Source organism: Pongo abelii, chromosome 3 (assembly GCF_028885655.2).
Source record: "Pongo abelii isolate AG06213 chromosome 3, NHGRI_mPonAbe1-v2.0_pri, whole genome shotgun sequence".
Taxonomy (NCBI): domain Eukaryota; kingdom Metazoa; phylum Chordata; class Mammalia; order Primates; family Hominidae; genus Pongo; species Pongo abelii.
Genome location: NC_071988.2, coordinates 115075001 through 115099479, shown reverse-complemented (window position 1 = coordinate 115099479; position 24479 = coordinate 115075001). Strand labels below are relative to the sequence as shown.

The 24479-nt window shown below is 35.7% G+C and overlaps 1 protein-coding gene across 2 annotated transcripts in view; it reads right to left on the bottom strand.

The window, feature by feature from the left end:
- GRID2 (glutamate ionotropic receptor delta type subunit 2) overlaps positions 1-24479 on the bottom strand; it is a 1495815-nt gene that overhangs the window by 125895 nt on the left and 1345441 nt on the right. Inside the window, exons 14-15 of one of the 2 annotated variants that reach the window (XM_054554182.2) lie at positions 15255-15421; positions 10392-11777 (exon numbers count right to left, since the gene is read on the bottom strand). In XM_054554182.2, the coding sequence (XP_054410157.1) occupies positions 11765-11777; positions 15255-15421 (180 nt within the window). In that variant the 3' untranslated portion in view covers positions 10392-11764. Of the gene's footprint in view, positions 1-10391; positions 11778-15254; positions 15422-24479 lie in introns of those variants that run through there. The other variant, XM_024246001.3, reaches the window with a different exon arrangement.

The following is a 24479-nucleotide window of genomic DNA, read 5'->3' as shown; positions in this document are numbered from 1 at the left end:
GGGCCATGATGATTTTTTTAGGGAGTACTAAAGGGATCCTGGTTCATTAATGGAAAATACACAGAAAACTGAGAAAAATCATCAGGACAAAAATTTTACTATCAAAACCACTATTTTGGATAAAGATTAAAAACCTTACAGAGCAGAAATCTCACGATTTTTTTTAGTGTGCCAGCTCCTTTCTGTCATGCCATATCCCATTCTCGTGGAACATTGGTAAAAATATCATTAAAATGCAAGTTTTAAATACATTTTCTTAGGCAGTAATATACAAAATAAAAACATGTTGGATTTTGATCATTTTCATTAGTTATGAACATTTCAAAAATAAAGAGCTTTATAAAATGACAGAAGCAGAATGGATTATTATAAAAAAAGTAAATGAACACACTGAGGTACATATTTCTCTATTTGAAATTGGTATTAAAACAGAGAACTACATTCACAAAGACAGAAATTGTTAGAGCTTATGTTAGACTTACCTGGGCTATATGGAATAATGGCTCTTATTCCATATAAAAATTCTTATATTTTTATCTTAGCAATAATTCATGTCTAGAAGCATCAGATTCTGTTTCGTATTAGCAAACGATTAACATGTGAATAGACAGTCTGACCAATTATGATGTTAGTTTATTTGAGCTGCTCAAAGAACTATGAAATGAGATAGATAAGAGGCAATTATGAATTCTACCAATTAAAGTGTAATGATGAATTAAAACTTCCATGAAGGAAGAATTGAAGTTTTGATTAGGTAGAGTCTTAAACTAACTTGTAGCAAAAGAAGATGAGAGGAAGGGAAAATATTTCAGTATCTTCCCATAGCTTTCAATTTTCAATATATTTACTTCTGGTCAGCTGATGCAAGACAGCTTCAATTTCAGATGGATCTCTCCCTCCCTGTAATGGAGGACCCTTTGTTATTGGCATACCATTTAAGTTTCTTAAAATATTCTGCATTTCATTTAAATTAAAATGCCCAACAGCATTTTAACATGAAGGAAGGCAGCCATGCCGGCAGTCATGAAGACAATTTAGATCCTTATTATCCTTTTCCAGCATTGGTGCATGTTCTTAGACTTGTGGGAATATGAATCAGGATAGTATTGTCTTTGACAGCATGGGTTCAAAGCCTGGCTTTGTCACTTATCAGTTTTATGATTTTGGAAAATTTCAAATCATTTCTGTGATTTAGTTTCCTCTTCTAGAAAATAAAGCTAATAATAATATTTACCTCACAAGCTTATTGTGAGAATTAAATTATTTAACATAGTTAGGGCCTTTATAGTGATACTTGGCACCTGGTGAGTTTTCAATGAATGTCGACTACTATTTTAGGCTACAGCATAGTTTCTTTATAAGTTAGAGAACACCCTAACATAACAGTTAAAAGAACTAGAAAAGCAAGAGCAAACACATTCAAAAGCTAGCAGAAGGCAAGAAATAACTAAAATCAGAGCAGAACTGAAGGAAATAGAGACACAAAAAACCCTTCAAAAAATTAATGAATCCAGGAGCTGGTTTTTTGAAAGGATCAACAAAATTGATAGACCGCTAGCAAGACTAATAAAGAAGAAAAGAGAGAAGAAGCAAATAGACACAATAAAAAATGATGAAAGGGATATCACCACCGATCCCACAGAAATACAAACTACCATCAGAGAATACTACAAACACCTCTACGCAAATAGACTAGAAAATCTAGAAAAACGGACAAATTCCTCGACACATACAGTCTCCCAAGACTAAACCAGGAAGAAGTTGAATCTCTGAATAGACCAATAACAGGAGCTGAAATTGTGGCAATAATCAATAGCTTACCAACCAAAAAGACTCCAGGACCAGACGGATTCACAGCCGAATTCTACCAGAGGTACAAGGAGGAACTGGTACCATTCCTTCTGAAACTATTCCAATCAATAGAAAAAGAGGGAATCCTCCCTAACTCATTTTATGAGGCCAGCATCATCCTGATACCAAAGCTGGGCAGAGACACAACAAAAAAAGAGAATTTTAGACCAATATCCTTGACGAACATTGATGCAAAAATCCTCAATAAAATACTGGCAAACTGAATCCAGCAGCACATCAAAAAGCTTATCCACCATGATCAAGTGGGCTTCATCCCTGGGATGCAAGGCTGGTTCAATATACACAAATCAATAAATGTAATCCAGCATATAAACAGAACCAAAGACAAAAACCACATGATTATCTCAATAGATGCAGAAAAGGCCTTTGACAAAATTCAACAACCCTTCATGCTAAAAACTCTCAATAAATTAGGTATTGATGGGACGTATCTCAAAATAATCAGAGCTATCTATGACAAACCCACAGCCAATATCATACTGAATGGGCAAAAACTGGAAGCATTCCTTTTGAAAACTGGCACAAGACAGGGATGCCCTCTCTCACCACTCCTATTCAACATAGTGTTGGAAGTTCTGGCTAGGGCAATTAGGGAGGAGAAAGAAATAAAGGGTATTCAATAAGGAAAAGAGGAAATCAAATTGTCCCTGTTTGCAGATGACATGATTGTATATCTAGAAAACCCCATTGTCTCAGCCCAAAATCTCCTTAAGCTGATAAGCAACTCCAGCAAAGTCTCAGGATACAAAATCAATGTACAAAAATCACAAGCATTCTTATACACCAATAACAGACAAACAGAGAGCCAAATCATGAGTGAACTCCCATTCACAATTGCTTCAAAGAGAATAAAATACCTAGGAATCCAACTTACAAGGGACGTGAAGGACCTCTTCAAGGAGAACTACAAACCACTGCTCAATGAAATAAAAGAGGATACAAACACATGGAAGAACATTCCATGCTCATGGGTAGGAAGAATGAATATCATGAAAATGACCATACTGCCCAAGGTAATTTATAGATTCAATTCCATCCCCATCAAGCTACCAATGACTTTCTTCACAGAATTGGAAAAAACTACTTTAAAGTTCATATGGAACCAAAAAAGAGCCCGCATTGCCAAGTCAATCCTAAGCCAAAAGAACAAAGCTGGAGGCATCACCCTACCTGACTTCAAACTATACTACAAGGCTACAGTAACCAAAACAGCATGGTACTGGTACCAAAACAGAGATATAGATCAATGGAACAGAACAGAGCCCTCAGAAATAACGCCGCATATCTACAACTATCTGATCTTTGACAAACCTGAGAAAAACAAGAAATGGGGAAAGGATTCCCTATTTAATAAATGGTGCTGGGAAAACTGGCTAGCCATATGCAGAAAGCTGAAACTGGATCCCTTCCTTACACCTTATACAAAAATTAATTCAAGATGGATTAAAGACTTAAATGTTAGACCTAAAACCATAAAAACCCTAGAAGAAAACCTAGGCATTACCATTCAGGACATAGGCATGGGCAAGGACTTCATGTCTAAAACACCAAAAGCAATGGCAACAAAAGCCAAAATTGACAAATGGGATCTGATTAAACTAAAGAGCTTCTGCACAGCAAAAGAAACTACCATCAGAGTGAACAGGCAACCTACAAAATGGGAGAAAATTTTCGCAACCTACTCATCTGACAAAGGACTAATGTCCAGAATCTACGATGAACTCAAACAAATTTACAAGAAGAAAACAAACAACCCCATCAAAAAGTGGGCGAAGGATATGAATAGACACTTCTCAAAAGAAGACATTTATGCAGCCAAAAAACACATGAAAAAATGCTCATCGTCACTGGCCATCAGAGAAATGCAAATCAAAACCACAATGAGATACCATCTCACATCAGTTAGAATGGCAATCATTAAAAAGTCAGGAAACAACAGGTGCTGGAGAGAATGTGGAGAAATAGGAACACTTTTACACTGTTGGTGGGACTGTAAACTAGTTCAACAATTGTGGAAGTCAGTGTGGCGATTCCTCAGGGATCCAGAACTAGAAATACCATTTGACCCAGCCATCCCATTACTGGGTATATACCCAAAGGATTGTAAATCATGCTGCTATAAAGACACATGCACACGTATGTTTATTGCAGCACTATTCACAATAGCAAAGACTTGGAACCAACCCAAATGTCCAACAATGATAGACTGGATTAAGAAAATGTGGCACATATACACCATGGAATACTATGCAGCCATAAAAAATGATGCGTTCATGTCCTTTGTAGGGACATGGATGAAATTGGAAATCATCATTCTCAGTAAACTATCGCAAGGACAAAAAACCAAATACCACATGTTCTCACTCATAAGTAGGAATTGAACAATGAGAACACATGGACACAGGAAGGGGAACATCACACTCTGGGGACTGTTGTGGGGGGGGGCGGGGGGGAGGGATAGCATTAGGAGATATACCTAATGCTAAATGACGAGTTAATAGGTGCAGCACACCAGCATGGCACATGTATACATATGTAACTTACCTGCACATTGTGCACATGTACCCTAAAACTTAAAGTATAATAATAATAAAATTAAAAAAAAGAAAAAAAAGAGAACACATTTCAAAGCACTCTATTCATCTTTGTGCTACATTTTCTTGTGTCTACGCAGTAATGACAATTTTTAAACAGATGTTCTAGTTATGGTTGTGACCCTGTTGAAAGTATTTCCTAATTAATATTCCTGCTCCTTTATGTAATATATTGACATGACTATGTTTGTGAAAAGATATATTTTACTGGTAAATTTTAGGGATAAAAACTGCCTTTTTTAAACAAAAGGAACTGGCAGAACAGGGCAGGGGATGGGACACTGGACTGGGAGCCTGGACTAGTGGTCTCCAGGGCATGGTTTTAACCAAGGGTTATACCCTGGGCAGGGCAACCCACTTCCCTTCTTGGTTTCACATTTGAAAAATTAGAGTTATCCAAATGCATGCCAAAGGCTCACTCATTGCTCAAAATCTATGATTGTTTCCTCTATAGACATAATTATTATGTAAGCCCACATGTTTATTCCCATGATGTCACTATGCTTACAATATTTTAAGGGCCTATGAAAAAGTAGCATGTTCTCTGATTATTTTTGATGACATCAAATTTTCCTTTTAAAAGTAGGCTGAATTTTTCAAACAGTAAAAAGTGTCGAGGTTATGTTTGTTGAGTAGAATGAGTGTTTTGAATGTTAAAAATGTGATTTAACTATAAGGGAATAAAAGTTTTCGAGAGAGTCTTATAATTACTCTGGAGAGTATGTGTGTGTGTGCATATGTGTGTGTGTGTGTGTGTGCGTGCGCATGTGTATGTGTGTGTGTGCATGTGTGTGTGTGTGTGCGCGCGCATGTGTGTGTGTGTATTTTCAAGTGCAATGAAAATTTGTGGTTTTAAGTTCTGGAATATTTTGTTAAAAAGCCTTTAGTAACACCTAGATTATATCAGTAAAATAACTACACTTTTTGTAAACCAACGGGTTTTCAAATAAACAATATTTACTGAGATCTAAAAACAGCACAAATCTTATTTGTAAAAAGGCTAATCAGACTTGCTGCTTGAAAAGCAGCTTGGTCCAGCGTCACGGGCTTATTATCCAGCTGAAATACTGCCTTGCACCTTGCACTAGTCATTTATCTTCCCTGTAGCTCAGGACTTATCCCAGAAAAATCTAATAAAGATGCTTGTTCATTAAGGGTACTGTTGCATCTTGAATATAGTGTTCCCTGAATGCTGTATAATGTAGTGCAAGAAGAATGGAAATTTGTATCACTTAAAAATCTACCCCATGGGGTTGCTGTTTGATGTCTAGGTTTGTGCTCAGCAATGAGAATGCTATATGCTTCTTGAGAATAAAGGTTTATAATTGTTTAAAATTTGGCTACGGCTTGGCAAGACTAATAAAACTAATCTCAAATCATATGGAGCCCATAAATATTTTTGAAAAATTCACATACTGGAAATATCACTAACTATACTTATTCTGTCATCTATTTAGACTAAACTCTAAAATAAATGTAAATTATTTGGATTCTCCACTAGAAGTAGCAGTCAGGGTGCTTGCTAAAACTCATAGGATATCCATCATAAAAGTAGCTCCACCAGGATTCAGGAAACAGAAAAAGAATGATAGACAAAAGCTTACTCATTTTTCTTGTTTATTGAAGTTCTTTAAATTAAAAATTCTAAATTTAAAACAGATGTTTTAAAGAGGAGGTTGCTCTGAAATAGGAATAGCATATTTCTTTGTATGGATTCCAGAGGCTAGTCCTTATCTAAATAGATGTGTATTATATGAGAAAAGAAAATAATTTCCTTTCACATCTTATAGGATAAAATATTATTCTTTTAAAGCAAATATATATATAAAAATATATAATAGATATATTATTATAGCATCCTACTCCTGTCTCCCTTTGAGAGTGAACCTTCAGTGTCCTCTTTCTTGCTTTTGTTTTGAGATTCTTCAAATGTTCTCCTTTCTTAATTATCTGCCCATCTTAATTATCTTGTTTTCTTGATCTGGAACAGAAAATGTGGATACAATGAAACCAGCTGATGTTAGTGGTATATATATACTCACATAAAATTAAATAAAACATATATATAAATTTTAAAAAATAATGTCTGATGTATTGTGAGAGAGAACAATACCAATAGGAATATATGACTGTAATGTGAGCAACAACAGAATAGAAATCTGTAGGTTGTATGGTTCTTAGAAATAATTATTTATTTACCGGGTAGTAAATGATCATAATTAAAATAAATAATCACTGCCTTTCTAAAAATGATGAAATAGAGCTGATGCAAACTTGTAATAGATGACCAAGAAGGAGAAGTAAGACAGCTGGAAGAAGTAGGAGAAGAGAGGGGGCTGTTTGTGGCCATTTAAATCTGCACAGCCTTTCTTCTTCAGGTTCCTGGATTTTATGCACTTCTTTGATTTTTCACCAAGTTCTCCCTATCCCTTCTCCAAACTTATCTTTTTTTCTAATCCTTTTTCCTAATTCTTTTGTAGTATTCTTACTGCTTCCCAGCTAGAATACTTGCAAATGGCCTTCTTCAATTAAAAGCTAACCTAACACCTCAGACTCCTCAAATCCTCCTCTGTACAGATATTTCTCTTCTCAGAGCCCCACAAAGCTGGTGGAGGGTGCTGAATAGGGACACGAGCTTCAACCTGAGTTCTAGATCTGTTTATTAGTTGTGTGAATTTGGCAAGATATTTAAGTCTGAGGCTCAGTTTCCTCAAATTTATGAAATGCAATGCACAGAGTTGTGGCAAGCATTATATGAAACATATCAAGTGTTTAGTGTAGTAGATGCTTTATAACTAGCAGCTGTTGATAGTCTATCACATTCAATTTTAGTTTCTCTACCTAAATCCCTCGACTAATATTATCTCCAGTCAAGTTGTTCCTTCTCATCATCCTTTCAACACATGATGACTGTTTTTATTTATGTGAATTTCTCATGTTTTCCTGAGTATTTTACCTGCACCTGCTCTCATATCCAAATTTGATTTATTTTTGAATTCTCCCTGCTCAAGTCTAGTAACCTGTTTTATTCTACCCTTCACTGATTTCATTTTCCTTAAAATTTTTCCTGCAAGTATTGTCTATATTATAGAGTTTAATGTATACTTTGATAATGCTTAATGTTTACAAATGTGTCTCAATAATGTCACTTCTGCTCTCAGAGCTTGGGGCTAGTTTATATTTTGCAACTCTAAAGGGAAGCCAGTTAACTCTTTAACTTCTGGTTTTATGTGCCTTTCTGAGAGATTCTTTTAACCAGCTGAATACAGAGCTTAAGCCATTTGTTGACCAATCCTGGAGCCACTAAGTGGGCAATCAATGGGGGCTGCTTTTTCCCCCTTGCTGAACGGTGAACAGAATGCTTGGAAAGCACCCCATTCCAACTGGGGTATTAAAGGATTAGGATTATGCTTTCAAGTTAAAGGAATGTTTTTTACTTTCCTTGTGGGAATGAAAGCATAAAAATTATTACAGCAGGGAGTTGGAAAGAAGGGTAGGCAGGTGCTGTGTTTGTTTTCTTTTTCTTCTTAGATTTTTTTTCTTAGCTTTTTTATTGGTTGGATGAAAAATTATAGAAACCAAGAAAGAAAAAATAATTATGATAAAGAGGAAGACTTTAGAAATTATCAAGCAAGCAAAACGCACAGAGGTTTATCTGGCTGTAAGTAAATGGGCTGATCTTTAGCCAAAAAGTTAAGTAGATCTTTTATTCATGTATGAAATAATTATTGAATGCTTACTGCATGCTAAACAAGAAAGTAGGCACTAGAGATGTACAAACACATGTGTGAATTCAAGGAGCTCAGGAGCTTTCCAACAGGAGGTAGGAAACAAGAGGTAAAGTGTAAGAAGTATCAAGATAGAGGGAGGTAAAAAGATCTAATGTTCTCTTTTTGAATACAAGTAAAAATACAAAGTAAAGCACTAAATATTCTAATAGTTAATAGGAAAAAAATTCTAATGGTTATAATATTAAATTAAATATTCTAATAGTTTATAGGAAAAAAAGACTACAACTAAGGAGTTTAAAACTAATCAAATAAATGAATAAAAGTAGCTATTTATGGACCAATTATGAGAATATTGTGAAGTACCAAGGATTGTGATTTATTCTACTCTTTGTGTGTTTATGTGTGTGCATGCATGCATGTATAGAGAGAGAGAGATAGAAAGAGATCTTATACACCAATAAAAGACAAACAGAAAGCCAAATCATGAGTGAACTCCCATTCACAATTGCTTCAAAGAGAATAAAATACCTAGGAATCCAACTTACAAGGGATGTGAAGGACCTCTTCAAGGAGAACTACAAACTACTACTCAATGAAATAGAAGAGGACACAAACAAATGGAAGAACATTCCATGCTCATGGATAGGAAAAATCAATATCATGAAAATGGCCATACTGCCCAAGGTAATTTATAGATTCAATGCCATCCCCATCAAGCTACCAATGACTTTCTTCACAGAATTGGAAAAAACTACTTTAAAGTTCATATGGAACCAAAAAAGAGCCTGCATTGCCAAGAAAGCAAAAAGAACAAAGCTGGAGGCATCATGCTACCTGACTTCAAACTACACTACAAGGCTACAGTAACCAAAACAGCATGGTACTGGTACCAAAACAGAGATATGCACCAATGGAACAGAACAGAGGCCTCAGAAATAATACCACACATCTACAACCATCTGACCTTTGACAAACCTGACAAAAACAAGCAATGGGGAAAGGATTCCCTATTTAATAAATGGTGCTGGGAAAACTGGCTAGCCATATGTAGAAAGCTGAAACTGGATCCCTTCCTTACACCTTATACAAAAATTCATTCAAGATGGATTAAAGACTTAAATGTTAGACCTAAAACCATAAAAACCCTAGAAGAAAACCTAGGCATTACCATTCAGGACATAGGCATGGGCAAGGACTTCATGTCTAAAACACCAAAAGCAATGGCAACAAAAGCCAAAATTGACAAATGGGATCTGATTAAACTAAAGAGCTTCTGCACAGCAAAAGAAACTACCATCAGAGTGAACAGGCAACCTACAGAATGGGAGAAAATTTTTGCAATCTACTCATCTGACAAAAGGCTAATATCCAGTATCTGCAAAGAACTCAAACAAATTTACAAGAAAAAAAACAAACAACCCCATCAAAAAGTGGGCGAAGGACATGAACAGACACTTCTCAAAAGAAGACATTTATGCAGCCAACAGACACATGAAAAAATGCTCATCATCACTGGCCATCAGAGAAATGCAAATCAAAACCACAATGAGATACCATCTCACACCAGTTAGAATGGCGATCATTAAAAAGTCAGGAAAAAACAGGTACTGGAGAGGATGTGGAGAAATAGGAACACTTTTACACTGTTGGTGGGACTGTAAACTAGTTCAACCATCGTGGAAGAGAGTGTGGGGATTCCTCAAGGATCTAGAACTAGAAATACCATTTGACCCAGCCATCCCATTACTGGGTATATACCCAAAGGATTGTAAATCATGCTGCTATAAAGACACATACACACGTATATTTATTGTGGCACTATTCACAATAGCAAAGACTTGGAACCAAACCAAATGTCCATCAGTGATAGACTGGATTAAGAAAATGTGGCACATATACACCATGGAATACTATGCAGCCATAAAAAAGGATGAGTTCATGTCCTTTGTAGGGACATGGATGAAGCTGCAAACCATCATTCTCAGCAAACTATCGCAAGGACAAAAAACCAGACACCGCATTTTCTCACTCATAAGTGGGAATTGAACAATGAGAACACTTGGACACTGGAAGGGGAACATCACACACCAGGGCCTGTCATGGGGTGGGGGGAGCGGGGAGGAGGGAGGGATAGCATTAGGAGATATACCTAATATAAATGACAAGTTAATGGGTGCAGCACACCAACATGGCACATGTATACATATGTAACAAATCTGCACGTTGTGCACATGTACCCTAGAACTTAAAGTATAATTAAAAAAAAAAAAAAAGAAAGAGAATCCCTAAGTGTTTATTTGAAACACACTTGTTAAAAGTGTGTGCCATTTTTGTGAAAAGCAGTATAGCAGAGTGGTTAAGAGACCCAATTTTTGGAGCCAGACTCTGGGTTTGAATCTCAGCTCTAATAATTGACAGCTTCCTGAACTTGCACAAGTTACTTTACTTCATGTTGTCCCAGTTTCTGTATTTGTACAATTAGGACAGCAACAGTAATTTACCTCACAGGTTATTATGTGTAGTGGCTGAGAGTCTAGCATACAGCAAAGACAATATAAGAATATAAGCTTGACATTATTCTTATATACTTTTAGAAGAAATATAAGGGAAGATAGAATGTATAGTGACCAGAAAACTGGATATGAAATCAGAAATTTTGGATTATTTCCACTTTTATTGCTTTTTTTGTGATTCTAAGCAAGTTGTTTATTCCTGTGGAGTACTTTCATCCCTGTCAGAAAGGGGATAGCTACTGTTAATTCCATTTCTAAAAATTCTCAAATTCTGCGATTAGTTTGAACAACTGTTTATATATATATCACTATCATGAATCTAAGGAAAATTATTCTCCATGCAACTTGGAACACGTAATTGTTTTTGTGACTTTGGGTAGTTCCGTATCCCAAGTTTAGGGACTGGAAGCCAATAAGCAAAATGTGACCTCTTTATGGATGAACTATAAAATCAAACTAATGAATTTTTCCCAATATCTACTTAAGATTTGAGAATAGACTTGAGCTCATACTTTTTGGTTATCTTTTTAGCTTTCTGCATTGTTACGATTCTGAAGTCAACACTGGAGTTAACTTTATTTATTGCACAATGAAGTCAACCTGAAAAATTCAGTTTTCTTTATTCTTGAATGCCTTTAATGAGACAACATATGACTAAATGTTTTTAAACTGAGAAGTTACAAGATGAGCACCACATAAAACATCTGATGACAAATCGTGTCAGGTAGAGAATTCATTGCAAGCCTTACTTACCACACTCACACACACATCTGATGACCAAAAAAAAAGACTGACTTTAACTTCTGCTGCCACGTTATCTAGTTTATGTGCAGAAAGGACACAAAAGGAAGCAAAACTCTTCTAGCCATTTCTATGGTTATATAAATTGTAGCGCTTACTGGTTCCTTGAAGTCATTCCAATGTGTGTTCGCTCACATACAATCGTACATGTGAGTGTATCAATATAACCCATGTCTCCTAAGCTGAATTCGATGCTTGTCCAGGTGCAGATTCATCCACTCAGCGTATGTACTTGTAGCATAGCAGTCATGCACTAATAAGCAATGCTATAATGAACAAATGTGCAACACTTCATATGATTGTTCTAAAGTGCCTATGAAATATATAAACATATAAGATGTCTGGTAGGTAGCAGATAATAAATGTAGTTACTGTATCACTATATATTTTTTATTTTACATCCTAATATTTATTACATATTAAAGTAACTTAATATTTTAGAATTTGTGTTATAGAAACATAGTCACCTGAAAAGTAATATTGAATTATTAAAAATCACCTAGTATACTATATTTTCAGCGAAAATAATCACAATAGTAATATGTAATATCAATGGCCCCGGATGCTGATGTATAAAACATATTGACCAGAGTGTACTAAAATGGTTAAATTTGATGATCTTATAATTTTTAAAATCAGTTAACAAAAAGGGAAGATCTCTTTTTTCTTATGGCTATTAAAAAAAGGAACAAATGCAAATATTTTCTGAATTTAGTGAGAGGTTTTGGGTGATAAATTAATGTGGCACATGTGTATAAAGAGAGGAGCTGGCACACTGATGATGGCTAGGTCCTGCTTCTTTCCTGGCTCTCCTTTTCTCCATATGTCCAGGGAATCAGGATGCAGGGTATCATTACCAAGAAACTCCACAGAAAGAAACAATTTAAACTGCCAACATCTATACTGCATATCAAACAAAGGAAAAATAATGCTCAATGCTTAATATTACTTTTTTAGCAGTTCACTAGAGTACATTTTCTGAGAATTAAAATCTCTGATAGGTAAAGCACTACAGGGCTAATAAGAAATGCAACACTTGGTGTGATTTATTAAACATTTCTTTAATTACTATTATGTTCATGCATTATTTTTTATATAAAAGATCCGGAAAATCGCTGGGCATGGTGGCTCATGCTTGTAATCCCAACACTTTGGGAGGCTGAGGCGGGTGGATCACCTGATATCAGGAGTTCAAGACCAGCCTGCCCAATATGGCAAAACCCCATCTCTACTAAAAATACAAAAAATTAGCCAGGTGTAGTGGCGTGCACGTGTAATCCCAGCTACTTGGGACGTTGAGGCAGGATAATTGCTTGAACCCAGGATGGGGAGGTTGCAGTGAGCTGAGATCGCACCACTGCACTCCAGCCTGGGTGACAAGGGCGAAACAATGTCTCAAAAAAAAAAAAAAGCCAGAAAATCAAGTCTGAAAAGCAAGAACATCTTTAGTAATGAAAAAGCCAATTAACCATAACTAATCAATAATCAATAATCCTTTTCTCAACTAGCTCTGTAATGTTAAGCATGCATTAAACATTTCTGCTGGTCTTTTGCCATGAAACCCTGGATCCCTTTTCATTCTATTATGCTTTTCCATCCTCACATCTAAATTAAAAGCAGTCATGTGTTTCTTCCCTTAGAAGGGTCTCTTCTATTTGTTCCTTCTCCTTATTTCCCCTTGCCCCATCAAGGTCAAGTTCCAGGCTTACCTTCTCTGGAGAAATTTCAGTGATTTTCCTTTGCTTAACTACTCTGTATGCTGTTCAATTATTTCCATACCTTAACTACACAATTTAAAATAATATAAATAAACAATACTGATATTATATACATATATATCAACACACATTTATAGAAATGTCTGTATTGTTCTTTGTTTCTTGTGCAAGGGTCTTATATCTCCAACTAGATGCCAAGTGCTTTACAGACAGATTCCCTATGGCATAATTGATTTTTGTAGTTTGTTCCTCTTAGAATTTGCTCATCAATATATGTATTTTGATTGACTATTATTTAGTATTTTGCTTCCCAGTTAATGCATATGTATTTCACTTTCGGCTCACTGCAACCTCCACCTCCCAGGCTCAAGCGATTCTCATGCCTCAGCCTCCCAAGTAGCTGGGATTACAGGCATGCATCACCACACCTGGATAATTTTTGTATTTTTAGTAGAGATGGGGTTTCTCCATGTTGGCCAGGCTGGTCTCAAACTCTCGGCCTCAAGTGATCCGCCTGCCTTGGCCTTTCAAAGTGCTGGGATTACAGGTGTGAACCACTGCGTCCAGCCTATTCATAATCCTTTACTCCTTCCTTCCCTGTATGTGGGGTACATTTACCCACTCTATTGATTTTGGGCTTGGCCATGAGACTTGCTTTGGTTTGTGATCTGTGGGAAGATGGAACATATGCCACATCCAAGCAAGAAACACAGGAGGCACTGCAGGTTTCTGCCAGCCTCTTTTGCAAATACTTTTTGCAATGAGAACAGCATGTTCCTGTTAGGTCGGCTTCTTCAGCCTGGGCCTTGGAATGAGAAGCTTGCACAGAGTAGGCCTGCAGTTGACCCACAGCTTGAAGCAGAACACAACCAAATTACAGCCTTGTTTCATGAATGAGAAGTAACTTTTCTAAATCACTTATACTTTAGAGTTGTTTGCTACACAGAAAAGCTGACTAGTACAGGACCTTAGAATTAATCTAACTTCATTTTGCATGTCATGAGAGAGGTTTAGATTTTTATGGTTTGCTAATGGAAGTGTTATGACATAAATTGTGAACTACTGATTTTTAGTTCTTTTAAAAAAACATATACACAAAATGCCTGGCTTTTTTGTTATCCTAAAATTTGGAGAAATATAACTCAAGTTGTTTGAAATTTAGGGCCTTAGTACTATCTGGAACTGCCCTCTTGGACTGTCATTAGATTCTAGAGAATAGGTAGAAGAAAATCTAGAAAATACACAAAAGGTACTTTCAGTATAAAATGGATATACTTGTATGTGGAAGATATTAATCTGTCTTAGGCCCAAGCTTGTTTGGTAGGAGATATAATGAAATGCAGTAATCTTTGTGCATTCCTTTCAGGCCCAAGTCTTTCATATACATTGTGAATCTAAAATATACATTTAAAAATCTTCCATTGTAAACAACTCCTTTATCATAGAACATTCTGATTTGAAAATGGATATAACGTCTTAATAAGTTATCTCCTTGATTTCCATGACAAAAATCTCACATATACTTTGATGCTAAGTGGGGAACTCCAAAATCTTAACCATTTCCTTTGAAAAATTCAGGTGGAAACATCCCTGTCATTATCTGATTCAGTCCATCAGAACTTTAACTTGGTCCTGAAGTTTATGTTATGCTTTTGTATTCTTAGAATGAATTCATTTTCTTAACTCTGTGACATTTGTTGCTAAAAGTTCAGACTAAACTACTAGTTTAATTCTAATAGAAATTACTAACACACCTACTTTCTTTTCCATGTCAATTTTTTGAGAGTAAAACCAGTTATATGTAGCATTATTTTTCCCACTACTTATGGAAAAAAAGAATACTTCATGTTTTAGGTAATGAGTGTCTTATTGAACAACCACTTATAACTATCTTTTTTGTTGTTGTTGTTTATTGTGCTTCTCTTAACAAAGGATACAAAATCTAATAAACCAGATCGGGTAACCAAATGGATATTCTTTGTCTAAATTTCATCTCTCCCCTTATTGGTCATACACAAATCTTACCTTTGTGAAAAAACATCTCGGTAAGGACTGCCATGTTGTAATGCGATTCCATATCCCCGATCAGCAACAGTATTTCCAATGGTGTAAAAGGAACAATCTGGGTCATTGATAGCCACATATTCCAATACAGCTGCATCCCATACGAAAGCATAATTTCCATATTTTACCTGTGAAAAAATGAAGAACAAAAGAAGAAATAGGGTTTAAAGTTGGAATTTTAATTTACATAGACAGGATGAAAAACATTACATTGGTATATATTTAATTATGCTAAAAATAATACAACATATAATCGTCCTTCAGTATCTGTTGGGGATTGATTTCGGAACCCCTGTGGGCACCAAAATCCAGGGATGCTCAAGTCCATATATAAAATGGCATAGTATTTGCATATAATCTCTACACATCCTCCAGTATACTTAAATCATGTCTATATTACTTATGATACCTAATACAATGTACATATGCTATGTAAACAGTTGTTGTACTGTATTGTTTTTTTTGTTTTGTTTTGTTTTTTCTGAGACGGAGTCTCACTCTGTTGCCCAGGCTGGAGTGCAGTGGCACGATCTCCACTCACTGCAAGCTCCACCTCCCGGGTTCACGCCATTCTCCTGCCTCAGCCTCCTGAGTAGCTGGGACTACAGGCGCCCACCACCGCGCCGGGCTAATTTTTCGTATTTTTAGTAGAGATGGGGTTTCACCATGTTAGCCAGGATGGTCTCAATCTCCTTACCTCGTGATCCGCCCGCCTCGGCCTCCCAAAGTGCTGGGATTACAGGCGTGAACCACCGCACCAGGCCCACTGTATTGTTTTTAATTTGTATTTTTATTATATTATTACTCTCTATTGTGTTTTAAAAATATTTTCAGTTCATGGCTGGTTGAATCTGCACATGCAGAACCTGCAGATATGGAGGGCCAACTGTATTTCTAAGTAAGCTTTTATTCTGAATGAGAATTTGTACTTTGGTTAATTTGTATCTCTGTTCTGAAAACATGGGAAAGGTCGAATGTTTACTATACTTTTAGGCCACATTGCTTGTAGTAAAATGACCCCTTAGTGGAAAATGTCATTTGGATTGAGAGAACAAAAATTGCATGAAAGGAAGCCATGTCTTTGAGCTTCTAACAGTTCAGTGATTCGTGTGACTGGGACTATCCCTTCTGGGGACCCTGAAAGCTATGTCTTTGGAGTTATGACAAGAGCTACTGACACCTTGGGTTACTAGGCTTCTAAGCCAGGTGGGCTTCTGTACTCACTCAGTATAGGTATCATCTTGCATGTCATCCCTATTCTAAATGAAAGCTGCAAGTACAACTCACATTGAAGAAAAATGACAATGCTGCCCTGCTGATGAGCTATATCTCCTGTCCTGTGTCCTTCTAAATTAATCTATTGTCACATGTGGCCTATGGATATCTTGCAGCTGAACTTAGAAGAAAACTCCCTGGTGGGCATTGCAATGAGGAAAATAAAACGATTCCACAACCTCCTCTATCATCATTTAAGGAACATAACTTTACTCTGGTTCACTTACAATATCTTTAGTGATTATTTTTTTTCCCCTCAGTAATCACTCATATACTAAGTCACAAATTTACCCCAAAAAAGCCCAACCTACTATCCTAAACATCTCAATAAGATATATTTTCAACTTTTTCACATATAAAAATGGACTTAAGGAATTCATAAAATAAATAGAAGTAATAGTTAAACTCCAAGGTTAGTTTGCTTATATTAAAAGAATAATGTAACATTATTAAACAAGGAAAAGCAACATTGGTTCAGTATTAGAAATGTTACTGGGGTGACAATATATCTTACAAATGAGGCTTAATAAAATTTTTAAGTGATCTTTCAATAGACACAAGAAAGATACTTGGCAAAATTATAAACAGTTATCTACCTGTTATCTATCTATTGGTAAACCGGGAAGAAAAAAATCCGTAATGAGATACAGAATACTTCAAACAACAGCAAGCCTATTACAAGCTTAAACCCTCATTGCATTACCATTAAAGTAAAGAAAATTATGCATACTAGTAATCCAAAATTAACATTATTGTAACAACTTTATCCTATGCAAAAAAGGATGGAAACAAAACTATGATTTCAATCTATTAGGAAAAAATTATCATCCAGTAGAGACAAAATTATCATTATTTGATGATATATTTAAGAAGCCCACCAGAATCAAGTGAAAAAGTATTTTAAAAATTCAGATTAAAAAAAGATTGATCATAAATGGATATATACAAATGATTTGCTTTTCTATTAATATATTAATGAGATGATAGTTTGAGTAAAAATATCTATGTACATTAAATATAAATACATAGAGAGAAATTTAACAATAAATTAGTAGGAGCTATATGAAGAATACCTTAACACCTGACTGAATACAACTTGAACAAGTTTCTGTATAGACATAACATATTCCTAAGAATGCAGATGCATAATTATAAAAGACATTTAAATTTTCCTCAGATTCTCCAATACAAAATGTAATTCTAAATAAAATGCCTAAAGGTTATTTTAGAACTTCTTAAGACCTTTGCAAATTTAATTAGGAGAAAACAGACAACAATAGTAAAGAAATTATGAAAATTAAAAAATTAATAATTATCAGAGACTTAGAATACCAAGTAATGAGACATGTTATAAAGCTTAAAAATAAAACAGCACAAAATGTATTTAAGAACAGAAAATCAGTGGAACAGAACAAAAGTTTACTGTTTTTAAAAGTATATAAATGTCATATGAAGACTGTATTAGACTGCATAGTATTCCATAGTGTTTATGTGCCACATTTTCTTTATCCAGTCTATCATTGATGGGCATTTGGGTTGGTTCCAAGTCTTTGATATTGTGAATAGTGCTGCAACAAACATACATGTGCATATGTCTTTATAGTAGAATGATTTATAATCCCTTGGGTATATACCCAGTAATGGAATTGCTGGCAGTTCGTGTCCTTTGCAGGGACATGGATGAAGCTGGAAACCATCATTCTCAGCAAACTAACACAGGAACAGAAAACCAAACACCACATCAACAATGAGAACACATGGACACAGAGAGGGGAACATCACACACCAGGGCCTGCTGGGGGGTCAGGGGGCTAGGGGAGGGATAGCATTAGGAGAAATACCTAATGTAGGTGACGGGTTGATGGGTGCAGCAAACGACCATGGCACGTGTATACCTATGTAACAAACCTGCACAGGTTCTGCACATGTATCCCAGAACTTAAAGTATAATAATAATAAAAAAAAGAATCATCTGCCATCATAAAACTTTTCCCTCTCTTTAAAAAAAAGACTGTATTAGAAAGTCGATAAATCAAATCAGTGTGGCAAATATGAAATATTCAAAAAACGTGAGACAGGTGATTATTGCAAAAATGTCAATATTAGAGCACTATGTCACATCACACAAAATAAATTTCTGTAGTGTAATAAATTAAATATAATTTTTTAAAAACTGAGTTTTAAGAAAAGAAAAACTAGAAGAACATGTGAGACTGTTTTTGGTACTGAAAAAAGAATGGAATATCAAAACATAAAAGTAAAGGAAGCAAATATAGAAGAAACATTTAATTGTTGCCTTTTAATATATTTGCTTAGATCCCACCAATATTGGATACCCAATAAAAAGTTTTGTATGAAACAATGAATGGCCTAAAACCTTCAGTCCAGTTAACTGTGCTCAGTGGATACTTACTGTCTTTTGTTGAGGTGAACCCCAACCAAACCATGAGGTATTGAAACAGACAAAAGTTTTTTCCCTAAAGAAAGCATTTAATGCAAGTATTACTCATGGAGTGTCTGTGGTACCCTAGACCCTAGTTTAGGTACTATCGGTCAGTGTTTCTCACAATGTGATGCTAAGATTACCACCATTAGAATTACTAGTGGATTTTTGTGTTAGAAATGTAGATTCTAGATCTAATCCCAAACTTACTGCATGATGATGTTTGATGTTTAAGGCCTGGGAGTATGCATTTTAACAATCCTGACAGCTTATGCACACCACTTTTTTATTACTAATGATGCTGATGATAAAAAAATAAGTAATATCATCGGAAACAATTTTATATACGTGGGGCTTGATATAAAACTAGGAGATGCTTGGAGTGTTGGTGTGAGAGAAGGAAAAACACTTGGTTAGGTTTCCTCTACATTGATTTCTCACCCACAGAGTTATCCCATAGTTTCCCTCTTTTCTCTGATCCTTTGCAACCAACTTGCAGATCTGCTTTTAGCTCCCTAGGTCTAAATTTACAGTGATTGGGAGTAGCAGTGACCTTGAAGCTTCCTCTAACAACCTACTTTGATTTTTGTGATTATCTTCTGTTTTAAACTGTTAGTCTGAACTCCTGGATCCCCTGGCAGCTTCTTTACAAACCTCAAGGGACCTCCCCAGTAGGGGACATATTGCTTTGCTGTTAGAAAAGTTTTCTAGCATTGTTGTCAATGCTTTGTGAACTGTAGAGCTCTACTTAAATGTATAGTAACATTATCCTTGCCAGTATATATGCTGTCTCTTGCAATACTAATGTTCCAAAGCATTATGAATGGATTTTTAAAAAGAGAATCATTAAAACAGTGTGATTATAGCCTGTAGCAATGACAGTGAAATGTTGCATAGTAACCCAAACTATTTTAGCTTTTAAAAATGGCCCTGACCTTTTTCATCAATTAAAACATATAATCACTGCCTTTTGAATGGTTTTTAACCATCAAATTAAAACTCTATAAAATACTCATCAACAAAGTCTAAAGTCACTTTTCAACAGAATAATAATTGAAGGTCTGGCCTAAAAATTTTCAATCCATCTGACTAGGTAATGGAGTTTTCTTAAAATTTTTTAACTAGCCCTGTTCTTGAGGCCATGTTTAGATAGGCAACTGAATCACATGCCATTGATTTATTTACTAATGGATTCCACACCAGCAGAGTCCTTCATACTAGGTTAAACAGAAGAAAGCAAAAGTGAATCTGGGAGCTTCATGTCAGCATATTCCAGGTCTCATTATGAGGAAGAAAAATAATCCAAAGTGATATCTACCTCTAGTGTTTTCAATCTCCAGACCCCAAAGCAGAGATGCTAGGATGCTATGGTTATTGACTGACATTGGTAACTATTGAGGCTCAGCACCTATGTCCTCGTAATAGTGCCTGAGATACCAATAGCCTCCCCATGATAAATTTCTCACTTCCCAGATAACACTAGGAGCTAGGTTTTGTTCCCATTTCTATATTATTTCTATAACAGTTGTTCTTTAAATTCAATTTTACTAACAATCATTACACATTAACTCTAAAATCCTGAAGGTTAAGTCTATAAGGAATATAAAGGTAAGACTCGGGCCCCCATCGTCAAGCTGCTTACAACTCAGTAGTGGAGATAAGTCAAGTACTAAATTGTTGTAACACGAATCACATTATGGTAAGGATCATATGAACAGATTTTGTTGGAAGTCGTAAAAGAAAAGGGAAATTAACTTTTATTGGAAGGAATCAGGACAAGTCTCAAATATTCTGGTAACTGAAATAGCTGTATAAGAAAGCCTCAAATATTTAAATTCCTTATCAATAGGACCTAACCAATTAAAAACATAGATATGCTTTGGAGACCATTTCCCATTTATGCACATTCCTCTAACCTAAAAGTTTTTGAAATTTTCCATTTGTCAGGTGAAGAACTGTAAATATTCAATGTTATTTTCTCAAATATTTGCATTTCTTGCCAAGTAAAGTGAAGGATGGGAAAGTGCATTTTCAAAACCCGCACCTGTGTTCCTCAACACGTTAGGGATTATGACACATTTCTATTTGTTTATAGATTACTCATGTCCTGTATGCTCCTGCTCTGACATCTCCATCATGAGCTGATGCTGAAAGCACTTTGCTTTTTAATTCATTAGGTAGCAGCCTCCTGTACTAACTACAGAAGTCCATGCCACAAACAGACTTATCGTTACCTGTTATCTCACCAATCTTGATTTGAATCGGGAGGACAATATTCTTTCTCACATGAATCTTTAATTTAGTAAATTTCTTAAAAGCTCACTCCAAAATCTATAGCTTCAGAGAGATAGAAATGATGATCCTTTCTTATTAAAAAACATTCAGTGAGAACAATTATGGAAAAGTGACATTTAAACCAAAAGGGTTAGATAGGAATTTCCTTTGCTAAAGAAAGAATATCTTCCCTCTGTCCTCCATTTATTTCTTATGATAATAGATAACATTTACCAAACATTTTTCGACTGCTAAAAATGCCATTTACATACACATTTATTTGTTCTTTACAACACTGTAAGACAGCTGATACGATATCTAATTCACAGGTGAGGTAATTGTAACTCATACCAATGATTTGCAGTAGATTTGGAATGTGAGATCAAGGCTATCTTCCTATGCTCTTTGCACTACATTAAATATAAATTTCTGGGAGATTCTCCATAGGAATGCAAAAGCATGTGACATAGAATAGCCTTTGCCTGTAAGGTATAGCCTATGGAGTTTGAGAAACAACTGTTATGTAAAGAAACATAACGCTATGTAGTTTACGGCAAGTGCCACAGAAAGCACGCAATTTCCTCAGTTCCATATGATCATGCTATTAAGGTAAAAAAGATTGGGCTTTTAAGAAAAAGGTTGCTTACATCTCAAGATCATTGGAAAAAATGAATATTTGGTTTATATGACTCTGGACCCTCGAGGCCTGTTGATTTGTAGCCATTACTCTCTAAGCATTTCTGATTCTTAGGAATGAAACAAAGCAGAGCTTTTGGAAATTAAAATAAAGGTTGAAGAATGAAAATCTATTATTTTTCCTCATCAAATAAAAATGAAAAGGCCTGAGAATAATGTGAGGGAAATAAATTCTAGCCTTGCCTACTAAGCTGCAAACTTCTTTCCAATTTTAACTAATGGTCAGTGGGGGATAATATGATTGTGAATCACAGGCGCAAAGAGTTATGATTAACCCAGAATTGATTTACAGTGGTCCTTATAATTCATTGCCCACATAAGTCCTAAAGATGGGATGGCTTTAATATTTATAACACATGGTTCTGGGTGGTAGCCTCTCACACTTTGGGCAAATTAATAATTTAACAGCATTCATCAATTCTTCTGAATTTATACAGCACAATAAATCATGATCAAAATCAAGTTTAAGTACTTAAGACTGACTTTAAAATGTATATGGTTTTGTTTACTGCTACCTTAATTGTTGGCCTATGATAATTTATCTGCTATTTTGTCAAAATTTTAATTTGTGCTCTCACATAGTTATCATAGGGCACAAACTTTCAAAAAGAATATATGAATGTATTTAAAATAAATAAACATCAACTTTTTTTAAAAAATAATTTTTTAACCTAGAAAAGAAGTGTTATGCCCACCTCTAAATCTTATTTCTGGCTTGTTCTTTTTGAGATTATCAAGAATACTAAATATATTTTTTAAGTTTTTAAAAGCATTCTAGGAAAATAGAAAACTGAATGTAGCTTCTTTCCCCTCCGCTGCCCACTTTTTCTTGAAACAAATGGCTGCTGGGCTCTGGAAGACAGAAGGTTAGAAAGGTTGGGGCTCTAGGTAACTGCGTGTGGGAAAAGAACTGGTGATTCTCTCCTTCAGGCTGGGTGTGTCTGCGAAAACAAGTGCAACCTGCAGGGAAGGCAAGGAAGAAACTAAGTTTGAGGAAAGCTTGGTTCACAGAGATCTGTGGCTCCCAAGTCCTCCGGACTTCCTTCCTTAGATATTTGTTCCCATGAATATACATGTTCTGTTGCCTTTAAACTGGCCAGGAAGGAGTTGAATGGATGGACAGAGACCTCCCTGTCCTGGAGTCCTGCAGCTTGGGACAGACCAGAAGACTGGAGAGCCCTTAGCTGCTTCTGTGTGTCTCAGGAGGGGAATGGAGTCACCTTGTTTGTTCTGGCCCACAGGAAGAGAGGATATTTTACCTTCTACAATTAGCAAGACTGCCAGTCCCTAGGCTACTTCAACAACTAGACCTGAATCCTCATGAGCTGACAAAGAAAAAGAATAATCCATGTAGTGAGTTCCACAGTCGGAAAGGGAAAAATGAATTAGAACAAGTAGAATACACTCCAGGGAAACAGCAGTGTGGAAGATTACAATTCTAACAGAAAAGTAAAAAGAGCACTTAACTGGATTCAAGTGAGACCAAAAAAATCTTTGAGGCTACAAACAAATAATCCAGCCCCAATTTCTCAACCAAAGTATTGAATAGATGAACTGAAGGAAATGCTCATAAATGTAAGCTTAATAGGAAGAGCTAGGGTGACAATTGCCCAGGTTTGCCTCCAATGCCCAATCATAGCACAAAAGCCCCATGTCATGAGTAAACTTTCAGGGAGGCGACAAATCCAGGTTTTTGGCAATGGGTATAGAAGGTTAGGGAGGGGTAGTATCAAACCCATACTATGGCTCAAAAAATAGCTGAAAGCAACACTGTTTTTGTAGCAGATGGATATGGCATAGATTATCTGTTTCCCACAGTTGCTGTCACTGTTTTTCCTCCTGACTGCTGATGTTGGCAACTGTGATTTGCTGTTCACAATAATGAATCATCCCTTGTTGCACTGCTGCGAGTGCTGAGGCTTAAGTGTGTTACTTAAGCACATTGTATTCATGAGTATTAACAGTCCTTTTTCTGTGGATTAACGGTTTTCTTGGTATCATCTCGATACCAAGATAATGTTAATTTAACTTCCGACACTGGTTTTTTCTGAGAGTTCAGATAATAAAAATGAGAATGATTATAATACCAATGCCAGCATGACCCGAATATCGCTGAAAAATAAGGCTAAATGACAATGTTATCTTATTACAGATGGAAGGACAGAAATAACTGGATCCGGGAGGCAAATAAACAAAACAAACTACTGCACAATCTGCAGAAAAGAAATTTGCAGTTGGGTATGATGGAGGAAAAGGATGTAAAAACACATACGTAGACTGAATCTCATAGTTTGGAATAAGACAGGGAATACTTCTAAATCAATCAAAAGATTCTGTGTCTCCCAAAAGACACAAATGCACAGTTAAAAACAGTGGCTATGAATTAGTTTGGACATAACACATGAAGAAACATACATTATTGTACGGTTCCCCTGATAGCTCTATAAAATGGAATGAAGCTACTTTTCCTTGTTACTAGGTTTCAAATAAAATGTGCT